The sequence below is a fragment of the Haliotis cracherodii genome, unplaced genomic scaffold (genome assembly GCF_022045235.1).
Source record: "Haliotis cracherodii isolate W230 unplaced genomic scaffold, xgHalCrac1.p SCAF_5, whole genome shotgun sequence".
NCBI lineage: Eukaryota > Metazoa > Mollusca > Gastropoda > Lepetellida > Haliotidae > Haliotis > Haliotis cracherodii.
In genome coordinates, this window is record NW_027266308.1 from 12600268 (window position 1) to 12622500 (window position 22233).

At 37.8% G+C, this 22233-nt stretch overlaps 1 protein-coding gene across 1 annotated transcript in view; it reads right to left on the reverse strand.

Annotated features, from left to right (window-relative positions):
- The window catches only part of LOC139442790 (calpain-9-like), a 56469-nt gene extending 34355 nt beyond the window's left edge, over positions 1-22114 (reverse strand). The window contains exon 1 of the mRNA XM_071223680.1: positions 21732-22114. Coding sequence (XP_071079781.1) covers positions 21732-22034 — 303 coding nt within the window. The 5' untranslated portion in view covers positions 22035-22114. The remainder of the gene's footprint in view (positions 1-21731) is intronic.
- Positions 22115-22233: the final 119 nt, after the last annotated feature.

Consider the following 22233-nt stretch of genomic DNA (forward strand, 5'->3'; position numbering starts at 1 on the left):
AAGGAAAGATCTTTGGTTGGTGTGTGGGAATATCTAAAAGATATGTCTGAATACACAGTCAAGTGTGTAGCTTTGCACTTGTTTGAAGAAATGAATAGTGTTTTAGTTTTAGGTAGCACAACATGCTGGAAATTTGGTGCTTTTCTACAGCCAACTGACTGTTAAGGTCCAGTTTCCACACTTTCCGAACAAGGCCGGTATGTCTGGGTTCGTAGTGGCTATTGTGAGTTATGTCCCTTCTATGTCCCTCCCATTGACCGATCAGATTCCACCTCTGATATCACTTGCATTTTCTTCAAACAAAATGGCAGCACCCAGTGAAGATGATCTGATCAATAATCAAGATCAGTACTGTAATAAAACATGTCTTATTTCCCAAAGTGCATCACATCACGTAATAACCTTGATTAAAAACATGAACAGATTTGGAAAATAGTTGACAATACACATGCTTTGCAAATCCTGAAATCAACCGAAATCTACATGGCAGTTTTCGAACCAAATGCTGATATCGGTACACTATTTTGATTGGTCTGTGCATAGACTCATAAGTCCAACCAAATTTTACAATCTTTTCTTTTCATAATTCATTACAGTATTCACTGTTCATCATCAACTAGATACTTTTAACTTAGTGCCTTGAAGTGACACATAATAAGATAGATCAACTGTATATATTCTTATCACCCAAAGCTGGCTTCCACAGGAGATGCACTTGTGTGATATCAAGCAATATCTCCCAGCGGTAGAAACTAACACTTTTAGTCCACTAATCTTTATGACCCTTAAAAATGTCAATTTTCTACTGGTCCTTATGATAGTGGACTTAACAATTAGTGGAGTAACAATTGTCAATTTCTAACTCTGTTTCCTTGGAGATATCGCTGCTATGAAATTCCACCCTAATGCTTTGCTGATCATTGTGACATCATCATCACAATCAAATGACATCACTAATCTCTCTGCCACTGAAGCTGGTTAGCTGTATTTGTTACACACAGGACACTGGTTATTATTGTTTGTAAACTAAAAAAGTTTGATTTTGGATGATAAATAGTATCTACCCCTCATGTGTTTTCACATCAAATATATGTCAGTATTGTAGATGAATCTAAAGACACGATACAAACAGACCCACATTGAACAATTTATTCAAGTACACATCAGGTCTAAACATGGTCTGCAAGGGCTCTGTCACACATTCAGGATTTTTACTGCTGTCCTTGATAGGACCATTCCCGATTAAAACTTGTCAAAACTCTGATCTGGGAAATTCACAAACAATCAGTTCTTGTTCCGGAAGCGTCCCGATTCAGCCATTTCCAGGTGAATTCGTCCCCACTCTCCCCGTTCTCAATCCGAATCTGATCCAATTTGTATCTTCCGCATGGTAAAAAACAACCGAATCTGTCCCAACAGCATCCCGATTCTCCAAAATGTGATCTGACAGAGATCAGACAGTGACCGGACAGTGAACCGACAAAGACGGTTCGCTTTCGGCAAGATCTGGATGCAATCTGGATTCAATTGACAAGAAACGTCAATGAACAATTCACGCCTGTTCATCACGACAGCATCCCAATCCACAGGACACCGTCCAGAAAAACAAATAACATTGTTACGATTTTGATCTGACATAGTCACGATTGATGTCCGACTAGACAAAATCGGCTGAGTTTCCCGAATGTTACGGGACACACCATACTGTCAGGGGTGCTTGGCCGACCTCTCTGGACCTTTCCCGATCCGTAGGACTCTGTTATGAACGTATACGACTGCGTTCACATAATGGAAGGACATTCCAGATCATTGAGGATAGTAATCCGACTTTTTCACTTTTCGTGTCGTAGCGCTGTCTGATCTCAAACAGGAGCCATAATCGGCACTGTGTGAACCTGGAGTTCATGAATTGACCCTTACAAAAATACCAACACATTCAAGATATCTCCAGAATAGACCTACAAAGTTTGCTTGTCACAGCCTCAATCTATGCAACAGTAAGCAGGTCTAAGGACGGCACAACAATGTTTATTGTTTGCTGAACAGTAGTGAGTTCAAAGGCACATACAGTTTTTGTGAAAGTACAATCAGTGACACAGGCAGTAATAGGTGGTGACTCATGTCACTCGAAGCCATCTTGTCCATTGTGAGGTCAGCCGTCACGTGACGGCCACATGCCTACATGGGTCCTATTGTGTCTGTACAACGCTATAATCATATATGTTATCAAACCCACTACTTTGAGGCTAAAGAATGTTCCTTGACTTTCATGATTCATTTTTAAAACTCAGGATCTGTCGGAAGCATTTCAGACCTCACACAAACAAGTAGTCTGTCTCACAGTCCCCTATATTATTTTCCCTTCTGCCCAGCCCTTACTGTAATGCTGTGCCCTTAATTGAAGCAAGTCTAGATTTTCCACAGATTCTGAATGTCTTCTAACCTGGGCTCCTTTTCAATTTAAAAGGAGTTTTTTGTTTCCATCAAAAATATATACTTTCAGAGACTGAACATTAGTCTAACAAGGAACATGTTGACAAAAAAACAACTCATTTTAACAACATTTTCAGGTTGTGTTTTCATTAAATCAATTATTAATATATCATGAGAAATATTTTCCAATGTTTTGAACACAATATGATAACAAAACTTTATTCTGTATCTGTCATTACTCATTCCATAATTGTCTGTGTGATTCAGGTCACACTAAAAAAGTTATTAGATTTTCATCCAAATGTTTTAAAGGGGTTTGCCAGGAGGCATCATATTGTTTTAAAAACAAACTGATCAAGGCATGGGGGGATGTTAACTGTTGATGGATGTATGGAAGCAGAAATGTTTGGTAGTATTATGTGTATGGTGCATTTCATCAAAGAATGACGCGTTGTCATTTCCTTCATTATATAGGTATGGGAGGACAATTAAGTAACATGGGTGTTTGGGTGAAATCTAATAATAATAATATATACATTTAATATTTTTGCCAATTTTTTTTATTCTGAATTAATTTAGAATTCAGGCTTCTTTGTTTTTGTACACTGACTCTAGTTTATAGATCGTTATTCAACTAATTCAATGTTGTTCCATATATGGAATGTACATTTTTATAACATCTGAAAATTGATCGCAGTGAGTATTGTGATAATCTCAAATAAGTATTCCAATGTTTTGTTTAAAATATTCACATCCAGAGACATTTGAGATAAAGATAGATCATATGCATCTAAACTGTCCAGTAACCAAGGTAACAAAAGGTTTTACTGGATTCAAAATAATGCAGCCTATATACATACAAGTTAAGACTGGATGCAAATAATCACCTGGGAACCACAAAAAGTTTGGCTGAATCATAAAAAGCTGCTTCATGAAAATGAATCATACTAGTCATTCGCATGTTACATGTGTAACAGGGCATGGAGTCGTCCCACAGATGACATCCTTATCTTGTCAGCTTTGCTGACGGGGTTAACATCTTTGGTCATGTGGACAAGGCGTCCGACCTCTGATCAGGAGGTCAGTGGTTCGAATCCCATCACGGGACTCGGATATGTTATGGCCGCTACATTTGAGCCCAATGTGGGGCTGAGCACGTTCATATTAAATTTGAGCAAAATAAGCCTCAGTACCCTACTATGCGGCCTGGGACGTGCCTTCTGCTGACGGGAGAGTATGTAGCAGGGCATGGAGTCGTCCCACAGATGACATCCTTACCTTGTCAGCTTAGCTGACGGGGTTAACATCTTTGGTCATGTGGACAAGGCGTCCGACCTCAGATCAGGAGGTCAGTGGTTCGAATCCCGTCACGGGACTCGGAAATGTTATGGCCGCTAAATTTGCGCCCAATGTGGGGCTGAGCACGTTCATATTAAATTTGAGCAAAATAAGCCTCAGTACCCTACTATGCGGCCCGGGACGTGCCTTCTGCTGACGGGAGAGTATGTAGCAGGGCGTGGAGTCGTCCCACAGATGACATCCTTACCTTGTCAGCTTTGTTGACGGGGTTAAACTCTTTGGTCATGTGGACAAGGCGTCCGACCTCAGATCAGAAGGTCCGTGGTTCGAATCCCGTCACGGGACTCGGAAATTTTATGGCCGCTACACTTGGAAGTGACATTTCTCTCCTGGTAGGTAAAACTCTCCAAGTTCAGGGTCTCAGTGGCTGATTTCCTTCAGTCTAACTTTGGAATCAACATCTATAATAGGCTACAGCTTCTGAGGAGCAATGATGTGTATCAGTACAATTCCTGGAAATTAATTGAAGTGTGCAACATGTGATGTTCAAGCCATGGACTTAATTATTATATATGAATAGTGTGAGAGAGTGAGTGAGTAGGATTCAACGCCACTTTTAACAGTATTCCAGTTTTATTACTGCGTGTCAGCTTAATGTGGGAGGAAAACCCAAAGTGATGCAGGTCTCAGACGAGTATCCATGCAGGCACGACAGGTTGTTACTAGACCAACATTTAGTCCCAGAAATAAAGTTATCTTATTCAAAAATATATATCTACAAAACGAAAAGAAAAATCCAAATGGAACCGAGAAAAATGCGTAATATAAGCTGAGGCAATCTAGACTTGCCAAATCATTTTAGACTTGTTCTGTAGGGTCTGGGAGACACGCTGGGTTGTGGCATGTTAGATGCATTCCCTGTGGGTCGCCCAGCACCTGCAGCACAGCTGACAGTCTGTGTCAGGTGAGGGAGTGGCTGCATCAGTTAGTCAGATCTACATGAAGGAGGAATCATCAGCATCAGCAGCCACTCAGTGCACGACTCTCTGCTTGTATCAGGAGATATAGTACATGCTACAAGCTATGCACTAGAGGGCCACCTGCACATGCATGTTGCTGTTCCCATCAGATATAATCTGGGACAATCATCATCATCATCCTCATCATCATCATCATCACAACATCTTCATCACAACATCTTCATCACATCATCATCATCACATCTTCATCACAACATCATCATCATCATCATCACAACATCTTCATCACATCATCATCATCATCATCATCACAACATCTTACAATCCTATAAAACAAGCTGTAATAATCTCAGAAAATATTGATTGTGATGTAATTTGTTTTAGCGAAGTAGGGCATGGTACGGTATTCATAAAGATTACTTACGGGCTGGTCTCAAAGTTGGTTAAGGGCGCTTATTGGAGCCAGATGCTAAATATGACGACTACCGTAAATACTGATCATCTGCTACCACATCATCAGCACCTTCTTCGTCATGGTCATCTTGCCAATGATGACAAGTCATAGACAGTCTCAATCCTTACACTGACGTTTACATAACCTTTGACAAAACTTACTGATAGAAAAACTGTGAGAACACGCACGTTTTAACTTAGGAAGTCATCAGAGATCAGGGTTGGTGGTTAATGGTTTGACATCAGTTTCAGCAGAATCTATCATCTTCATACATACCCACAAATATGTGCTTTTGTTTGTTGTTTTTAACACAGCATTCGGCAATATTCCAGATATATGACAGCAGTCTGTAAATAATCGAGGTTGGGCCAGACAATCCAGTGATTAACATTATGAGAATTGATCCTCGCAATTGGGATCTATGACATGTATCAACCAAGTCAGCGAGCCTGACCACCCGATCCCATTTGTCGCCTCTTGCAACAAGCATAGTCACCTTTAAGGCAAGCATGGATTGCTGAAGACCTATTCCACCCCAGAACTTCACAGGTCACATATATTTGCAGTGAAAGTTGAGGGTTCATCAACCAGTATTTCTATCAGGAGTTCAATCCCACACTAAAGTAGTATCAGCCAGCTTGTTAATGGTAAGACTTTTGTCCTTTAAGCAGCCATAAACTGTCTCATTTACCCATTCCTGGAACAACCCTTAATTGTGAAACAGCCAAAACACATTGTCAAAAGTCACTAGTTTTGTAAACCAACTAATAAAAAATCAGCCTAATCCATGACTTTTAGGCAAGGCATTTTATATTTTTCGGATTACGGACGCGCCGACTCTAATTTTGAGAAAATGTAAAAAAAATAAATCAGATTTCCATTTTTTTTTCCCGCTGATAGCCGCGTAGTCAGTTATTTTATTTGTTATCATCACCTTTTAATAAAAAACCATATGAATTTACCTTTGTAAACTAGTAAAGAAACATATAATCGATCTTTGTTGATCTCGAAGCTGAACATTAATAGCCTCCCTGGATTGTCCGTGTTGTAAGTGGTAGAATTTTTCATTGTTACAAGGGGCTTTATTGTCACAAAAAGGTTTTTTTTAGAACAGAATATGTTCATAAAGTATGCCAGAGGCATTATCCATTAAAAAAATGCATCTGGCTTTTTTTTCCTTTTTTTTTCCCCTCCTCCAACCCTGGACTTAGGTCTGAAAAATCCGTAATCCTAAAAATAAAAAAAGCCTGGCCTTACAATAGTTTCATCTAGACATCCAATATGGTTGTACATAGATCTTTTGTTGCATGTACAAGCTGCATTACAAGTTTTTGAAACCATTAAACCTTGTTCTAAAGACCATAACAGAAGTACACAAAGAGTACAACAATGTGACTTTAATAGTTGCCATTGACAGACAATGATGTGAAGTAATGTGTGAATCAACAGCATTGTTCAAGCTTTCCGTTTCTTCTAACCACTGGTATGTCGGTTGATATTGTATATACCAGGTGATCTATAGTTATAGACAAGAATCATGAAATAGAGTGAAGTCAGTGAATATTGTTTAACACTGCAGTCAGCAATATTCCAGCCACCAGGATAACTAGGTATGGGTGGGTTGGTTGTTTAACGCCGCACTCAGCAATATTCCAGCTATGTGACGGCGGTCTGTAAATAATCGAGTCTGGACCAAACAATCCAGTGATTGATATCATGAGCATCGATCCACCCAATTGGGATCGATGACATGCATCAACCAAGTCAGGGAGCCTGACCACCCGATCCCGTTAGTCGCCTTTTACGACAAGCATAGTCACCTTTTACGGCAAGCATGGGTTGCTGAAGACTTATTCTATCCCGGAATCTTCACAGGTTGGATAACTAGGTGGCCTGCAGATAAGGCCAGTTCAAATATATGCTTGTTTCTCATGACTTTATGATTTAAATTCATAAACTTTATTGTTTTTCCTTTTTTTCTTTATCATAGGTTACGGGGCGGTCGGGTAGCCTTGTGGTTAAAGCTTTTGCTCGTCAAGCCGAAGACCCAGGTTCAATTCCCAACATGGGTACAGTGTGTGAAGACCATTTCTGGTGTCCCCGTGATATTGCTGGAATATTGCTAAAAGCAGCGTATAATCAAACTCACTCACTATCATAGGTTACAAATCTATACTGAATTCTAATGTACCCATTGACCTCTTTTGGACTCTTCGGCCCAATCAGTCACACTGAGATGACAAGACCTTATATTACTCCCTTAATGCCAAGCATCAGGCAGGGTAACAACAAGTACCATCCATTTAGGTCTTTTGGCTTAATGCAGCCAGAGGATCAAACCACCAACCTTTCACTCCCTGGGCAGAGGCTCTATCCACTATACCAGAGTCAAGTATGGTGAGATTAGCCCAACATTCATTAACTATAAATTTTCCTCTGTAATTTTCAAGAGTATTGTTTTAGAAAAAGCATTTCATCAACAGTATGATGTGGAGTCCCGCTACTTAGTGCATTGACCAGGTAAATCTGTAAATATAGACAGAAAAGTAAATGGTGTGGCCGCATAAGAGGCATTCAGATCATATTTTACCTTTTTTCTGTTAAATATTTACAGGCGTGTCGCCACATGTCGAAAATACCCTGTCAGTGGAGATCACTTGAAAGTGATAACAAATATACTGGCAAATATGGTAGACACACACGATCATAATTTGAAAATATTGAAAGGCCTGGTGAAGGCTTTGTATGTTAATATTTAAAGGACATTATGCAGAATGTGTCTTCCATTTGGTTACAGGTGAACAGGCTCTATAATGAGGTGTGTGAGCGCTGGCGCAGATTTCTATCTATAACTGCATTTAAAAATCCATTATTGTTACCAAACTTGAGATTGAATAAAACACATTTCCTAAGCATATTGTAAAGCATTTTTTAATGTGACCATGAAGCAGTGATCCCTTTGATAACACTTGCACGGTGTGGTATGGCAGCTTATATGTCTACAAATAATGGTGCACACTTGGTACATTTAAAGGGTATTGAAAGAAGCAAATACTTAGTCATCAACAAAAGGAGAGTGTGGCTGGCTACTGAGTGTGTACTGTGGTCTGTTTATTGTGAGGAGACAGTTCCTTTTATCATACCTCCATGGCAGAATGATGTGATCTGATTGGTCCACGTGATCTTGATAAAATACTGTGTACCCCCATTGGAGGGTAACAGATTTCTAAGTGGGGAATAAATCTTGTATACCCCTCCATGAGTACTACAGGCTGCACGTGGATTCCTGAGCGACAGAATATATCCCTTATACCCCGCTTCAAAGCATGCACGCTTTTTTCCGAGCCAAAGGATGTCGCGTGACATAGCACAAGCTAACAATTGGTGTTTTCTTTAAATTTGGAATTTATTTGAATTATTTTACAATGTCATATTAAAACATGTTGGTGAGATAAATTTGTTGTAGCAGGATCACTCAGGATACATGGGGTTTTATGCACCTCCCGCTCGTGGTATAAAACCTAACGAGGGACGCATAAAACCCCATGCACCCGTTGTGATGCTTCTACAACTTATAATATGCAAGGGGAAGTGGGTGAAATTGTGTTAAACAACGTGTTCTATATTGTTGCCCTTATAAAGTAATGCGTACATGCATCCTTGTTCTGGTCTGGACTAATGCTGGTTTTATGGTGCTACCCCAAGGAGATATCATACCACAGTTTTTAACATGGATACCCCACTCAGACACAGTATACAGACTCTGAGCTGACCAGTCCTTGTTTAGACCCTTAATGCCGAGTGCCAGGCACGGTAACATCAAGTACCATCTTTTAACATTTTTTGGTATGACACATTTCAAACCACCGATCTTCCACTCTCTCCACGGAGGCGGTCTTATATCCAAGGAATTAAGATTCTTCCACACTGACAACAGTTAGCAAAGTTGAGAGCAGAGATCATGATGAGTATGCCGAAAACAGACACATAATCATTATTTCTTACAAAGTTTCAGCTCAATCAGTGTCATCTTCTTAAAAATGTAGGGGGCACGGGTGGCCCAGTCGTCTAAGGCGCCGCGATTCGCTGTGCAGAGTTGTGTCCCTTGGGCACGCCAGAAACCTATGATTGTGGGTTCGAATCCCGGTTCCCAGCTAACACACGACGTTGTCACAACGTTGTGGAAAGGTTGTGGATTGGTAACGTCGTGATATTACGTTGTCACAACGTTGTTATAACGTCAACGCGCAACTTTATTTCACAACGTTATAACAACGTTGCACATTCACGTTGTGAAAACGTTGTGCATTGGACATCACACAACGTTTTGTAGCTACGTTTCTAAAACGTCGGTGAAACGTTATAGAGTTTGCTTCTCGATAGACATAAAGGAATAGAACTGCTTTATCAAAATCGACATGAATTTGTCAGAATACCAAGGCAGTAATGCATTACCTTTCTATATATTCAGCATTTAAATTTTCATCTCTTAATACTGAAATTTCCAGTAAGTAATTGCGTATCTCTATGACAACGTTATTCCACAACGTAACAACAACGTTGCAAATTAACGTTGTGATAACTTTGTGCTTTGGACATTACAACACTTTTTGCAAATGATGTTTAGGAAACCACTTGTAGATCTACCATCTCTTAGTTTTATTTTTTTTAAACATATATATCTATAACGATGTTATCTGTCTACTAAATGTTGTCACAAGCAATATTGCAGTTAAAAACAATTGCGCCCATTTTCTGTGGCGAGAGAGCGACTGCTGAAAAGTTTAGCCTGTTGCCTCGTGAAGTGACGTCAGAATGACGTCAAATTGTCGCGGAAGATTTGTTGTCACCAGCCATCTTAGATCAAGCTCACTCTAGACATATTAGAAGTCTACAACCAAGAGATTGTGCAGCAACTGGAACTGGACAGATGATCTGTGAATTCGGATGAGGTAAGTTAATTTTTTCAGAAGCAGCCTCCGCTTGTTGATATGTTTCTGTACATGCAGATCGTCAAATGATTTAAATGTATCGTATTATTCAGCAGTGGCAGGGTTTAGAATGCAGTTTGCCGGTCACTTTCACTGAGCGTCACTGTTGATATTAATAATTGATACACAGAACATAATGTATATAGAGGTGAAGGAGGCCCAAGACTTTTTTCCATATTATTATTTTATTGATACCAAGGGTAATTACCAAGGGCAAGCAGTATATGTTTGACCAGAATTCAGTCTGGCGGCGTTTTGTGTCCGTCATATTATGTTCGGGTTTCGATCGTAAACGTGTAGGTCTGTAAATAGGCCTAACTTATGCATCGCCTACTGACCACTGACAGTTATTGCCATTTCTTCCGTGTTATTTCGTAAATCATTACCATTCAAAGTTTACTTGTACTAATCTTCGGACTTTGATTTTTGTGAAACAATGTGGCTCATTCAGGCCATGGGAAAGGTTTAGTAGATTTCTCTTATACAGCGAAGAGAGGGAATCAAAACAATGGAAGTATTTTCAGATCGACTCTCTGTAGGCTACTAGTTATAGCCTTAGTCTTAATGCGCTCAATGATGTTATGAAAAATTGTATTTTCGGGAAGAGATAGAAACATACTTGCTGTTTGCGAAAAGGCCTAATTAGCACTGACTGAAGTAGCCTAAATGTGGACCATCAGGTTGTTGGTGCTGTCTATACATTTTATTTTAGCAAGGCTCTTATCATGGTGTATTTTTATTATTTCCAAAAAAGAATCAATTCATCATTTTCTGATAACTAGATCTATGTCCGACTCCCTTCTAATGAAAACGAGCAAAGTAAAATGAGTCTCTCGTCGCGCGCTATAACGGGTGTTTGCGGTATTTTCATATTGGTGATGATAAGCTAGTCGATAGTCAAAAGTTAAATATCACCATATATTGTCAGTGAGTTGGTCATCGTTTGTTGATTATTAAGGTGAGATAGGTGTAGCCAATGTGCCCTAATGAAAAATACAATGGAATTGATAGCAACCCTATTCGTTCGGTTTTCGATCTCCATATGTTGTCACGTAGGCTACCATAATAGGTCTACAGAATTATATTTAACAATATTGAACTGTATTATGTTAATAAACATAGTAACAAATAAATTTCAATAATTATTTACAGAGCTGTTTCAACTTCGTCTGGTATTGTATAAGCTATTGCATTTTGTTAATTTTCCCATGTTTCTATCTTTGTAAATATTAAAAGATAGATTCTATATAAATATCCTGGCATATTAATGTTAGTATTAAAAAAATAATCACAATTTCAATTAGGATAAATACCCCAAAGTGTTAACACTTCTATTCATAATTCATATTCAACATTCATGCTTCAAATATGGGAACTATTTATTTTATTTGGCAATATATATTTTTCATTTATGTATATATTTTTCAAATAAGGTTTTAGAAACTTGGCCAATATATTCACTTGAATCACTAGTTTGTGATGTACAGCAGAAAGGTAAAGTTACTGCTTTTGAATAACTACAGTTGATCTATTGACTGATAAAACTATTTGCCAATACTACCACCAGTTACATCATACTCTAAGTAAATGTGATTTATCTATACAGTACTGGTTTATTTAAAAATGTGATACTTTGTGTTTTCTGTTTTTCTTTCAATTGGAGAAAACAGTATTGTGGGAGCATATTTGTTTAAAGTACATCACTGACAGAAAGGTATGTATAATGCAATAATATATACAAACATCTTCAAGAATTAAAATTTAGATGATTCTTATTTAATTATACCCACAATCTAAAAGGGCGGGGCTATAAAGTTACACCAAAGATTCAGTGCTAAAAGCTTTTCTGCCTGTGTATGATCCAAGAGCATCATGGTATTACTGTCAGCGCCTTCTTCGCACTTTCAGCAGTTTTTAACTGTTTAAAGACTGACATCAGACATCAAAATATTATTTTGGGGAATGCAACCATTATTTTGTTATGTCAGAAATATGTCCCTTGCCTGGCCATTTTATAACATTTGTGTCATTTTTTATTCAGTTACCAAGGCTTAAGGAGAGACTATGGATACAGTTGAAGATCATCCCTGTGACTTTTCATTTGAGGACTGAAAAGGCTCCTCAGCCACTCAGCCCAAGTTCTGACTTGTCATTTAATAAATAAATAAAGGTCACCTCAACCAGAATTCTATTGTCATTTCATTGCTGGGAAATGGATCTTAGCACATCAAATGCATAGACTATTCTGTTTGTCATAGTGTTGCTCTCAATGCTGAATGTATGGTTAAGGCCAAGAAAATTAATAAATGTTTCAATTTGTGCAGGGCTTATTGTTTGATGGTTTTTAATTTGCAAATTCGTGGGAAAATCAAATATATTTTAATTGTGTTGAAACATTTGTGAACAATTTGCATATAGCCTTGAAAATTGTTTGGGAAAATAAATATTATATAACCAAATTGTACATGTAATCTAAAACATTTAGATTTTTATCTTGGCCGTATTTCAAACTCTGCCAAAAGAGAGTGCATTTCATTGACTTGCTGTTTCACGGATAGGGTTAAAGTGAATTCAGTTTGCAGAATGTATTGATTTGGTTGTATTTTGGTTTACGCACAACGTTGTAGCAACCAATCTGGGAGTCTACAGATTTACGTTGTGACAACGTTACATCACAACGTTGTAGCAACGAAAAGTCAACGTTGTCACAACGTTGTCACAACGTAGAATTGTTTGCTGGGTTCGCCCCAATTATGTTTCTAGGTTTGTCAGCACCATACCCGTGCTCGAGGGTTTCACCGAAGTGGTAAACGTCTGAAACCTGCATCACTTCGGGCTTTCCTCCAACATTAAGCTGACACGCCGCGATATGACTGGAATATTGTTAAAAGCGGTGTTAAACCCAACTCACTCACTCACTCATGCTTAAAAATGTGATTTTCTTTTACATTTTAAGAAAAAAAACGGCTTATGAAACCATATGCCTCTTTAAATACCAACCCAACTGTTGCGCTTCATATCCTACGTAATCATATGTTTGAGAAATGGACAGTTGGAAGGACAATGTTATTCAAATCAGATCTTTTACATTGACACCTCTGCTAGCAGATCTGAAGACACCTCAATAGGAGGTCGTGGTGAACTTTCTAATCTGCCAATCAGCGTCGAGGTGTCTAATTCTCGTTACGAATGAGTGAACCATTTGGACGCGCACATTTAATTTTTGTATCTCGGCCCTACCATTATACAGTCATGGATAATCTAAACACCGTAACTTATCTGAGCGCCATAGCATCAATCAATACCCAAGGGGTATACCCATCGAAAGAAATATTAAAATGAGATTGAACTGACAGACAGACAAATCACAACAAGCACACTTAAGACTTTCAGGGCTGGTGAGCTAAAACTGTATGTTTTCAACTCAAAGAACTGTATTGTTCATGTTTGACTGGAAATCACAGACACTGACAGATGTGGTTATTAAGGCACCAGATGGGAAAATAGACAACTAATATCAATTTTACTGTATTCAACGTAATAAGCACCCAGGGCACTCTCAAAATTAGAAAAAGGAGGCTCTTATTGGAATATAAATTTAGTGAGAAAAAAACAGAGTTGAAAGATCGTAAATTTCGTGATTTATGCTGACAGCCTGAAATGATACAAAAGAAAAGTCTGTGCATATTATACATGACAGATATATTTTCCAGAATTAAATTGCCCATAATTAAGGTTGCATATAACACACGAATAAATAAGTCTTGTGTACATTGATCAATCGGAAGGGGTGCTAATTGGGATTGTTTACCAGCCAATATATTAAAAAATATCGCCTTAGGCACTTATTAGTGTGGGGCACGTATTACGTCGAATACGGTAATTGTTTTTATTCCTGTCGAGTAACTATACTAAAACAGTTTTGTCAGGAACATTGGCCCATTTTTCAGTTTCATAATGTAAGGCTTAAGACTAAATGTTTCTGGGGCATTGGCCAATCACCCTGTGCGTCAGTCATTATTTTTCAAATTCCCCACACCATATGACGCACACATTGTTATCCAAACTTGACAACTGACATGAAACAAAATGGATGAGTTTATTGTGTGCCCAGTTGTGTTTATTGGTATTCTTTGTGGTACAATAGTGTGTTGGTTTTTAAACATTCTTAGCAATGCTGTTTCACGGCAGGGACACCAGAAATGGCATAGTGGTTAAGTGGTCGCTCATCACGCCAAATGCCCGGGTTTGATTCCCCACATTGGTGCAGTGTAAAGTCCATTGTACCCCAACATGGTATTGCTGGAATATTTCTAATAGGGGCATAAAACCGTACTCACTCACTCTTTACCTATCTGGAACAATTTTGTGTTTAATGGGTAGTGAAGCAAACTCTACATTAAAAAGTCTGAGATGCCTTGGTTAAAATGTCTCTGTCGTCATCACAGCTTACACCATACATGAAGTCTGTTATTGATTGTGATTGATCATAATGCACTGTGTAAACACATACACCGGGTAGACAGAAGTCCACCCACAAGTCAATACATCACATGATAAGATAAAACACATTGGGTGGCATGTGTCCAGTACCCACCATACTGTATTTCCTCCAACAAACACTGTGTTGGAACAAACCTAGATCTTCACAGGGGAGAACGTAGATCTCCACAGGGGAGAACGTAGATCTCTACAGGGGAGAACGTAGATCTCCACAGGGAAGAATGTAGATCTCCACAGGGGAGAACCTAGATCTTCACAGGGGAGAACCCGAATCTTCACAGTGAAGAACCTAGATCTTCACAGGAGAGAACCTAGATCTTCACAGGGGAGAACGTAGATCTCCACAGGGGAGAACCTGAATCTTCACAGGGAAGAACGTAGATCTCCACAGGGGAGAACCCGAATCTCCACAGGGGAGAACGTAGATCTCCACAGGAGAGAACCTAGATCTCCACAGGGGAGAACCTAGATCTCCACAGGGAAGAACGTAGACCTCCACAGGAGAGAACCTAGATCTCCACAGGGGAGAACGTAGATCTCCACAGGGGAGAACCGGAATCTTCACAGGGAAGGACGTAGATCTCCACAGGGGAGAACCCGATCTCCACAGGGGAGAATGTAGATCTCCACAGGAGAGAACCTAGATCTCCACAGGGGAGGGGGAGAACCTAGATCTCCACAGGGGAGGGGGAGAACCTAGATCTCACAGGGGAGGGGGAGAACCTAGGTCTCCACAGGGGAGGGAGAGAACCTAGATCTTGAAGGGGGAGAACCTAGATCTTGAAGGGGGAGAACCTAGATCTTGAAAGGAGAGCACTCAGATCAGTGCTGTTGTGATTGTGAACAATTGTTATTTTGATTGTCAATGTTGACAGATTAGATAGCATGAGGTGCAATATTTCAACTGAATTATTACATAAAGGGTGTGTAAATATTTGAAGTAAAGTAAAGTTTGATCTGCAATTTTGTAAACAATATTTCTACCAAAATGATATTTACTTTACTGTACCAAATTAATCATGTCATGAAATGAACAAAAACCCAACTTATTAATGGCCAGTAAATGTTTAATCTACATGTGATCTGTATATAATTTACAGAAACAGATAACAGTCTGTATTCAAATATTTCAAATGCATAAACTGATATTGACATTACTATAAACTTAAAGTATAAAAAGAATTATTTTTAATTCCCATGCGTATTGCAATCATAACTCATTTATTCCCTTTGTATAATTGTGAAACCCATCTGGTTTTATGTCCACAAACATGTTTTGAAACTTTTCAAATAAAATAATTTCTTTTGTGCAAGCAATTGCCATGTATTATTGATTATTAATCATATCAATTTATATGTAAGAATATAGTTGTGCTTACTGTGTCATTTTGCAATAATTATAATATATTGTTATGATGTAATAGTTAACTATTGTTAACAATCTTTAGAAATTTAGTTTATTTCAATCAAGTCAAGTGGTGTGATAATTTTGATAATTTTGATAATTCAATCAAAATGAGAAATATAAAAAAATATAAATACATGGAAGAAATTTGTTTTCCTTGTCAAATAATGATGATACATGTAGCATGAATTTATCTCATCTTGTGATCTGACAAAGTAAATATTTTCAAGTCAAGATATCAACTTTAGTAAACCACAAGAAGAGATAAACTTTTCATTTGACAAAAAAGATTCAAGTCTAATATTTTCTTTGTGACCTTCATGACCTTACTTAGAAAACCATAGTGTCAATGACGCAGACTGACTGTAGGTGTGACAAAATGTGATATTTCACCTGATTTTAATAAAACTCTTATTTATTTCACTCTAGCGAAAGTATGTTTTCAGCATGGTCAGGCTAAACAAAGTATTTCATGATTAAATACATACCGGTATTACAAATATCAAAACGTGTTTCATTAAAACAAGAGTGAATTTCTGTGTGACATTGATATAAAGAGCTGTAGTACACTGTCATTAAATTGATGCATCTGTTGTGTTTACTGTTTACACAGAATATACTGTTTGCGTTTTAGACATATCAGATGAATTGATGCCTTCAAGATTGTTCTAAAGTAGCATGTAATGTTACACACTGTGATTAATTTTCCTTAAATTTCTCTATTTCAGAAGAATGTTGTTTTCTAAATAAGCAATATTTTGAGAGAAGGTGAATATGCATTGTTTATAAAACAAATTATGGAAGTAGAAATATTATTACAATATTATTTCAGGCTTTGAGTCCAGCGAGTCAACACAATGAAGTACTAGTATCCGGTGACGGATGTCTGGAGGAGCTTTCTGCTGACAGTAACACACTGGTTACAACGTGCGTCCTGTCAAAGAACGAGGAAGTGAAAAGCCATATTCATTCAATCAACAAATGTGCATCCTGTCACATTTCACTTAAATAGGACGAGGAAGTGAAAAGCCTTATTCACTCGCAAAACAAAATGGACAATATTTATCAGACACTTAAAAAGTACATTGTACCATTTGTTTACAAGCAAGAAAATTATTTTCTCCTGGAATTAAATTAGCTGCTTTTGACTGATAAAGACACCCGGTCCATGTTAAGTTTTGAAAACTTATATTGTGAGAAATATAGACATGAAAATTTTGGTTTGTTTTTCTATATTAAATATGAGAAATCCAGATTGTTCCTCAACATAATTTGTAACGATACATATGTTTTATCTTGGCTTGATTTCCAATTGAAGTTGATTCCTTTTCATCTTTTGTTATTTTATCTGTACTCATATCTGATCAAGACATTTTCAAACTATTCAGGATAAATGTATTAGTAGCTTCCTTTTGATATACAATTACCTATCATCATACAGGATTAGGTCAGGGTGTTCAAGAAGTTGTTGTTTGTATCAATTCTTATATTTCTTCAATTTCATGCATTATTTATATTTATCAATTTTAAGATTCCTTGTAACATTTTTTAAACAGTTCACACATTATTACTTTTGTCGTGCACGGTGCAGTCTCAATCGGTAATAATCGGTTAAATAAGTGATGTTTGAAGAACAAGTAAAGTATCATCTGTCATTGTACGCACTGAATAGAGTTATCACGGTAAAACGACAGAGCGTTGTGCAGCAAACACCACTATGAAACGTGAACTAAACATGATCGACGACCTCGAGTTCGCCAAGCCACGCATTGACTGAGCAAATTTGCAAAAGTACACTGACGTGTTTCATGTTATGCGGTTCATTTACGATAAACAACTTCTGTCATTGAATGTACTCTTACATTGAACCTATATGCCGACGAGGTTATCTATTTCTGAAATACGTATCTCGACTCATCTCGAGATGCACCTTTCGATTCACTTCCGGGATCCTGACAGCAAAATGCTAATTCCAGTGTATTACAGGCATATTTTAGTTGGACCTCAGGATAAAATGTGAAATATTTTCTGTATTAGATACAGCGGATACCATTTTTTGTTTGTTTGAAATGTCCATCAGTGAAATGCACAACATGCTGTCTGTTCCCCATCAGCTGATGCCACACACTGCATGGAGCTATGCTCTCCAAGCCTCGTTTTCGATCCAAGATGGCGAAAGTGTGAAAAAAGTCAATATATCATAACAGGATATTTGATACACTGGGTAATCGAGGTGTCATGTAGAACAAATACTGTGGTGTCTTTGAGAGGAAATACGGTATGTTCAGCACTGCAGGACTAGTGGAGCCGGTCCAGGCTGACACGAGTTAAGTGCTCCCATTAACATACGGCCTTATCATATTGATGTGCTATGCATGTTCTACAATCTCATAAGGTATACCGGGTAACTTTTTTATAGCATGCCTTTCACTGACTTATATTGTGGGGCACTGCTGTTTGTAGGGCAGAGAATATAGGAACGGAGTTTGTCCATCCTTTCATCCTTCCATCTGTCCACCTGCTTCTCAAAGGGGACAAATTTTCTCAAAAACTATTTAAGTCCGAGAAAAAAACTATTTAAGTCCGAGAAATGAAATTTTAAAATGATGTTACTGGTCATTATAGCTCATCTCAGAGATACTCATCAAGACAGTTGTTTTTTCCAAAGAAGGGGCCTTTTGTGTGTATTAATTTCACATTTTTAAAAAAAAAATTATGACAAAAAGAGGCCTTAGAGCCTATCTCTTCTTGAGGCTTACAGGACTCTTGTTTTATAGTTTATATTCACTACTATATAAACAAACAACATTCTAATGTGTCCCATGGCAGTGATGACGCTGTTGTTTTTGTCTTGTTATACATGTCATTGATCATGAAAATATTAAGGGACTGGTCATTTATTGGGAGGGGGTGAACTGGTCTTAGGAATGTATCACATTTTACTCACCCCTCAACCATTTTCATCCCCCTCCCATTACATGCCATATTTTTCCATACCCCCCTCCCTATAATAAATGTCCAGTCCATAATAATAGTTCAAATTTATACTTTTTTTATTTGAAAAAATAGAACTGTCTCATTTTCACATGCCCCCCACGCCATAGTTGTGATAAATTCCGGTGTTACGTGATCGCGGTGATCTGAGATGGGGGGAAAACATTGTGTCATTGGAAAACTTGAGTTTATTAAAAATGTTAGTAAATTTTTGGGGCCATGCTTTACCACGCGCTATAACCGAGGGAACACTGTACGTAACAACTTGTAATGTGTGTGAAACGTCGTACAATAATGCCCTATTTAAAGCGGATGTGGCCTAAATGCAAATGTCCGATTGGGATTTTTAATTTTCCTGACCCCTGGATTAATTATGCAGAGTGTTGCTATACTATTGGACTTTTTACAATTGTCAAATGTATTTGCACCCAAACAACTAAAAATTATTTGGGAAATGGTGATACTTTTTGCGTATTTGATGAAAATATGTTCTGTCCTGATGAGTTCTGTTTGTAGAATAACTTACTTTCAAAGTGTCACTAAAATGTCTAGTTTGTCCTACATCCTGGTTAACATGGCTAATAGGTAAGCTGTTTTTTATCTCTACCCTATCAGTTTACGATTAAGCAAGCTGTTGTCGTCGTATCGTATATCAAGGAGCTTAGTGCATTCTAAAATATTTGATTTCATCACTTGTATGTCCATAACACATGTATGTCCTCTCTTTCGCATCACACAACTTTACTATGCTTGTAATCATATCTTCTGGAAGGTGAATAGAGTTAATCCAATAAATTAATCTGCCCAAGTATAGTAAAAAAATAACTTCTTTCCTTTTGCATAAAACAATGTTTGAATAATCTGGAATGTTTGACATGTTTCGAATCCCAGAAATATAATTTGACTCACCTAACCTTTAATAGTCATTCATTTTTGTACAGCATACCTTACTATATCATTCCACCTCATTCAAATCAGGTTTCTTACTCCATTGTGATTCCTCTCTCAGTGACAGTGAGTATCATTCTTATGTTTATCAGTATTTCTGTTCTATTTTGTTGTTAGAAGTACTTCAATACACTGTCTAAATATAATTCTTTTCTCTAATACAGACCCTAAAACCGAAATACCTGAGCATCCCAAGCAAGTCTACAATGCTTTGGCAAGTCTAGATTTCTTCAGTTTCAGTTGAAAATGAAATCGTTCTCTGGGCTCCTTTCTATTATATATTAAAGTTTCAGTTTGCATTGTTTAACGCTCCACTCAGCAATATTCCAGCTCTATGACGGCGGTCTGTAAATCATCGAGTCTGGACCAGAAAATCCAGTGATTGACATCATGAGCATCGATTCACGCAATTGGGATGCAATGACATGCATGAACCAAGTCAGCGAGCCTGACCACCCGATCCCGTTAGTCGCCTTTTACGACAAGCATAGTCACCTTTTACAACAAGCATAGGTTGCTGAAGACCTATTCCACCCCAGATATTCCACCCCTATCATATATTAAAGGACAACATAACTGGACATTATTAGTTATTATACACAGGTACATGTTTATGTTGCCCAGTGCTTCTTGATATCATTTATCTAATACTTTAATACAACTCTTATTGATTTGTATTTTAATGTCCCTTATCTTACATCTAGTCATCTGTTATATGTACTTGATGAACTTTATATTATTATTCATATTCATCATGGTTCATGTCTAGTGTAATACCGTTTGCACCTGAAATGTTTTGTGTGGAATTGTCATGTGTTGTTTTATATTAATATTATATCATGATCTGTGTATTTATATTTAATTACAGAAAAGGTAACAAGTTATCATCATTATAAAAAAAACCACTTATAATATTTCATTTGCTTTACAATATCTCAAAAAAAAATCAAGTTCACATTTTCAGCCTGCAATCATCATCATCATCATCATCATTATAAAAAAAACTCTTAAAATATTTCATTTGTTTTACAATATCTCATAAAAAAATAAAATAAACAAGTTATTGTTTCCAACATGCAATCATCATCATTATTACTATATAAAAACTCTTGAAATATTTTATTTGCTTTACAATATCCCATAAAAAAATAAAGTAAACAAGTTCATGTTTTCAGTCCACAATCAATAACAGATGACCTGGCCTTGATAACCCCTGATTTGGTATGCTGTAAGGACAGCCTTTAGCTGACAGTCCTGACTCATGTGTGTATAGAAATATATGCCATGTTTTGTGTACATCTATACAGGTGTCATTCACAGTATGAATGGTGATATTCTTGCGAACGCAAACAAAATAAAGGCTGTCAGTAGCAGTCACGCGTCGATTTGAGATTTTTGACTGTTGCTATCTTTGCAGCAAACACGACCTAACCTAAATCAAGCTTATCTTTGTTGTAATTTTAGATACATGACTGATTATTATCTATAATATTGGTGAAATAAATACTATGCATTCACAACTAAATTACAATATTAGAGATATGATTTCCGTCCGTATCTATTCTTGATTACGGCCATTAAACAATGGCAAACATTTACCGTTCAATAATATCTTTCATCACGTGCTGCAGCTTAACTGTTCGTGTTTAAGCCTGTTATAAATAATGTTTAAGATACCAGTGCGATTATATGATATAAACGAAAAAAAATATCCGTCAACCTACCGCTGGTCGCTTCCATTCAAAACGGTAAGGCGGCTGTCTGCTGAAATACAAGGAACTGACGGCAGCAAGAAAGTTGGTGTCCTCGTACAATTTCCTGTTTCTCAAACACTGTTGACGAAGTCTCTCAAAATCACTGATGTCACGGGTGTCTCCGTTTCTGTGATGCATCTCCCTGGGGTCTGTGGGGTAGGGTCTCACCCCGGGGCTACCATTCTGTGGGTTGGGGCGCTGGTTGTATGGGGGGTTGGGATGGCTGGTGTAGTCATCTGTTTTCGTGTAGCGACGGTGTGTATTCAAATCCATATTCGTTTCTCCTTGGTGGTTCTATCTCAAGAAAAACTCCAAAACATGATAACCCGCCTACATAATCCACCGTATCACACGGCAGCGAGCAAGAGCAGTGCGTTGTCCCGTTATAACACAGCTGCCGCTACGAGATATATCTCCCGCCGTGTGCATAGAATACTATCTCACACCATATATCGTGATTGGCCACGAGCAA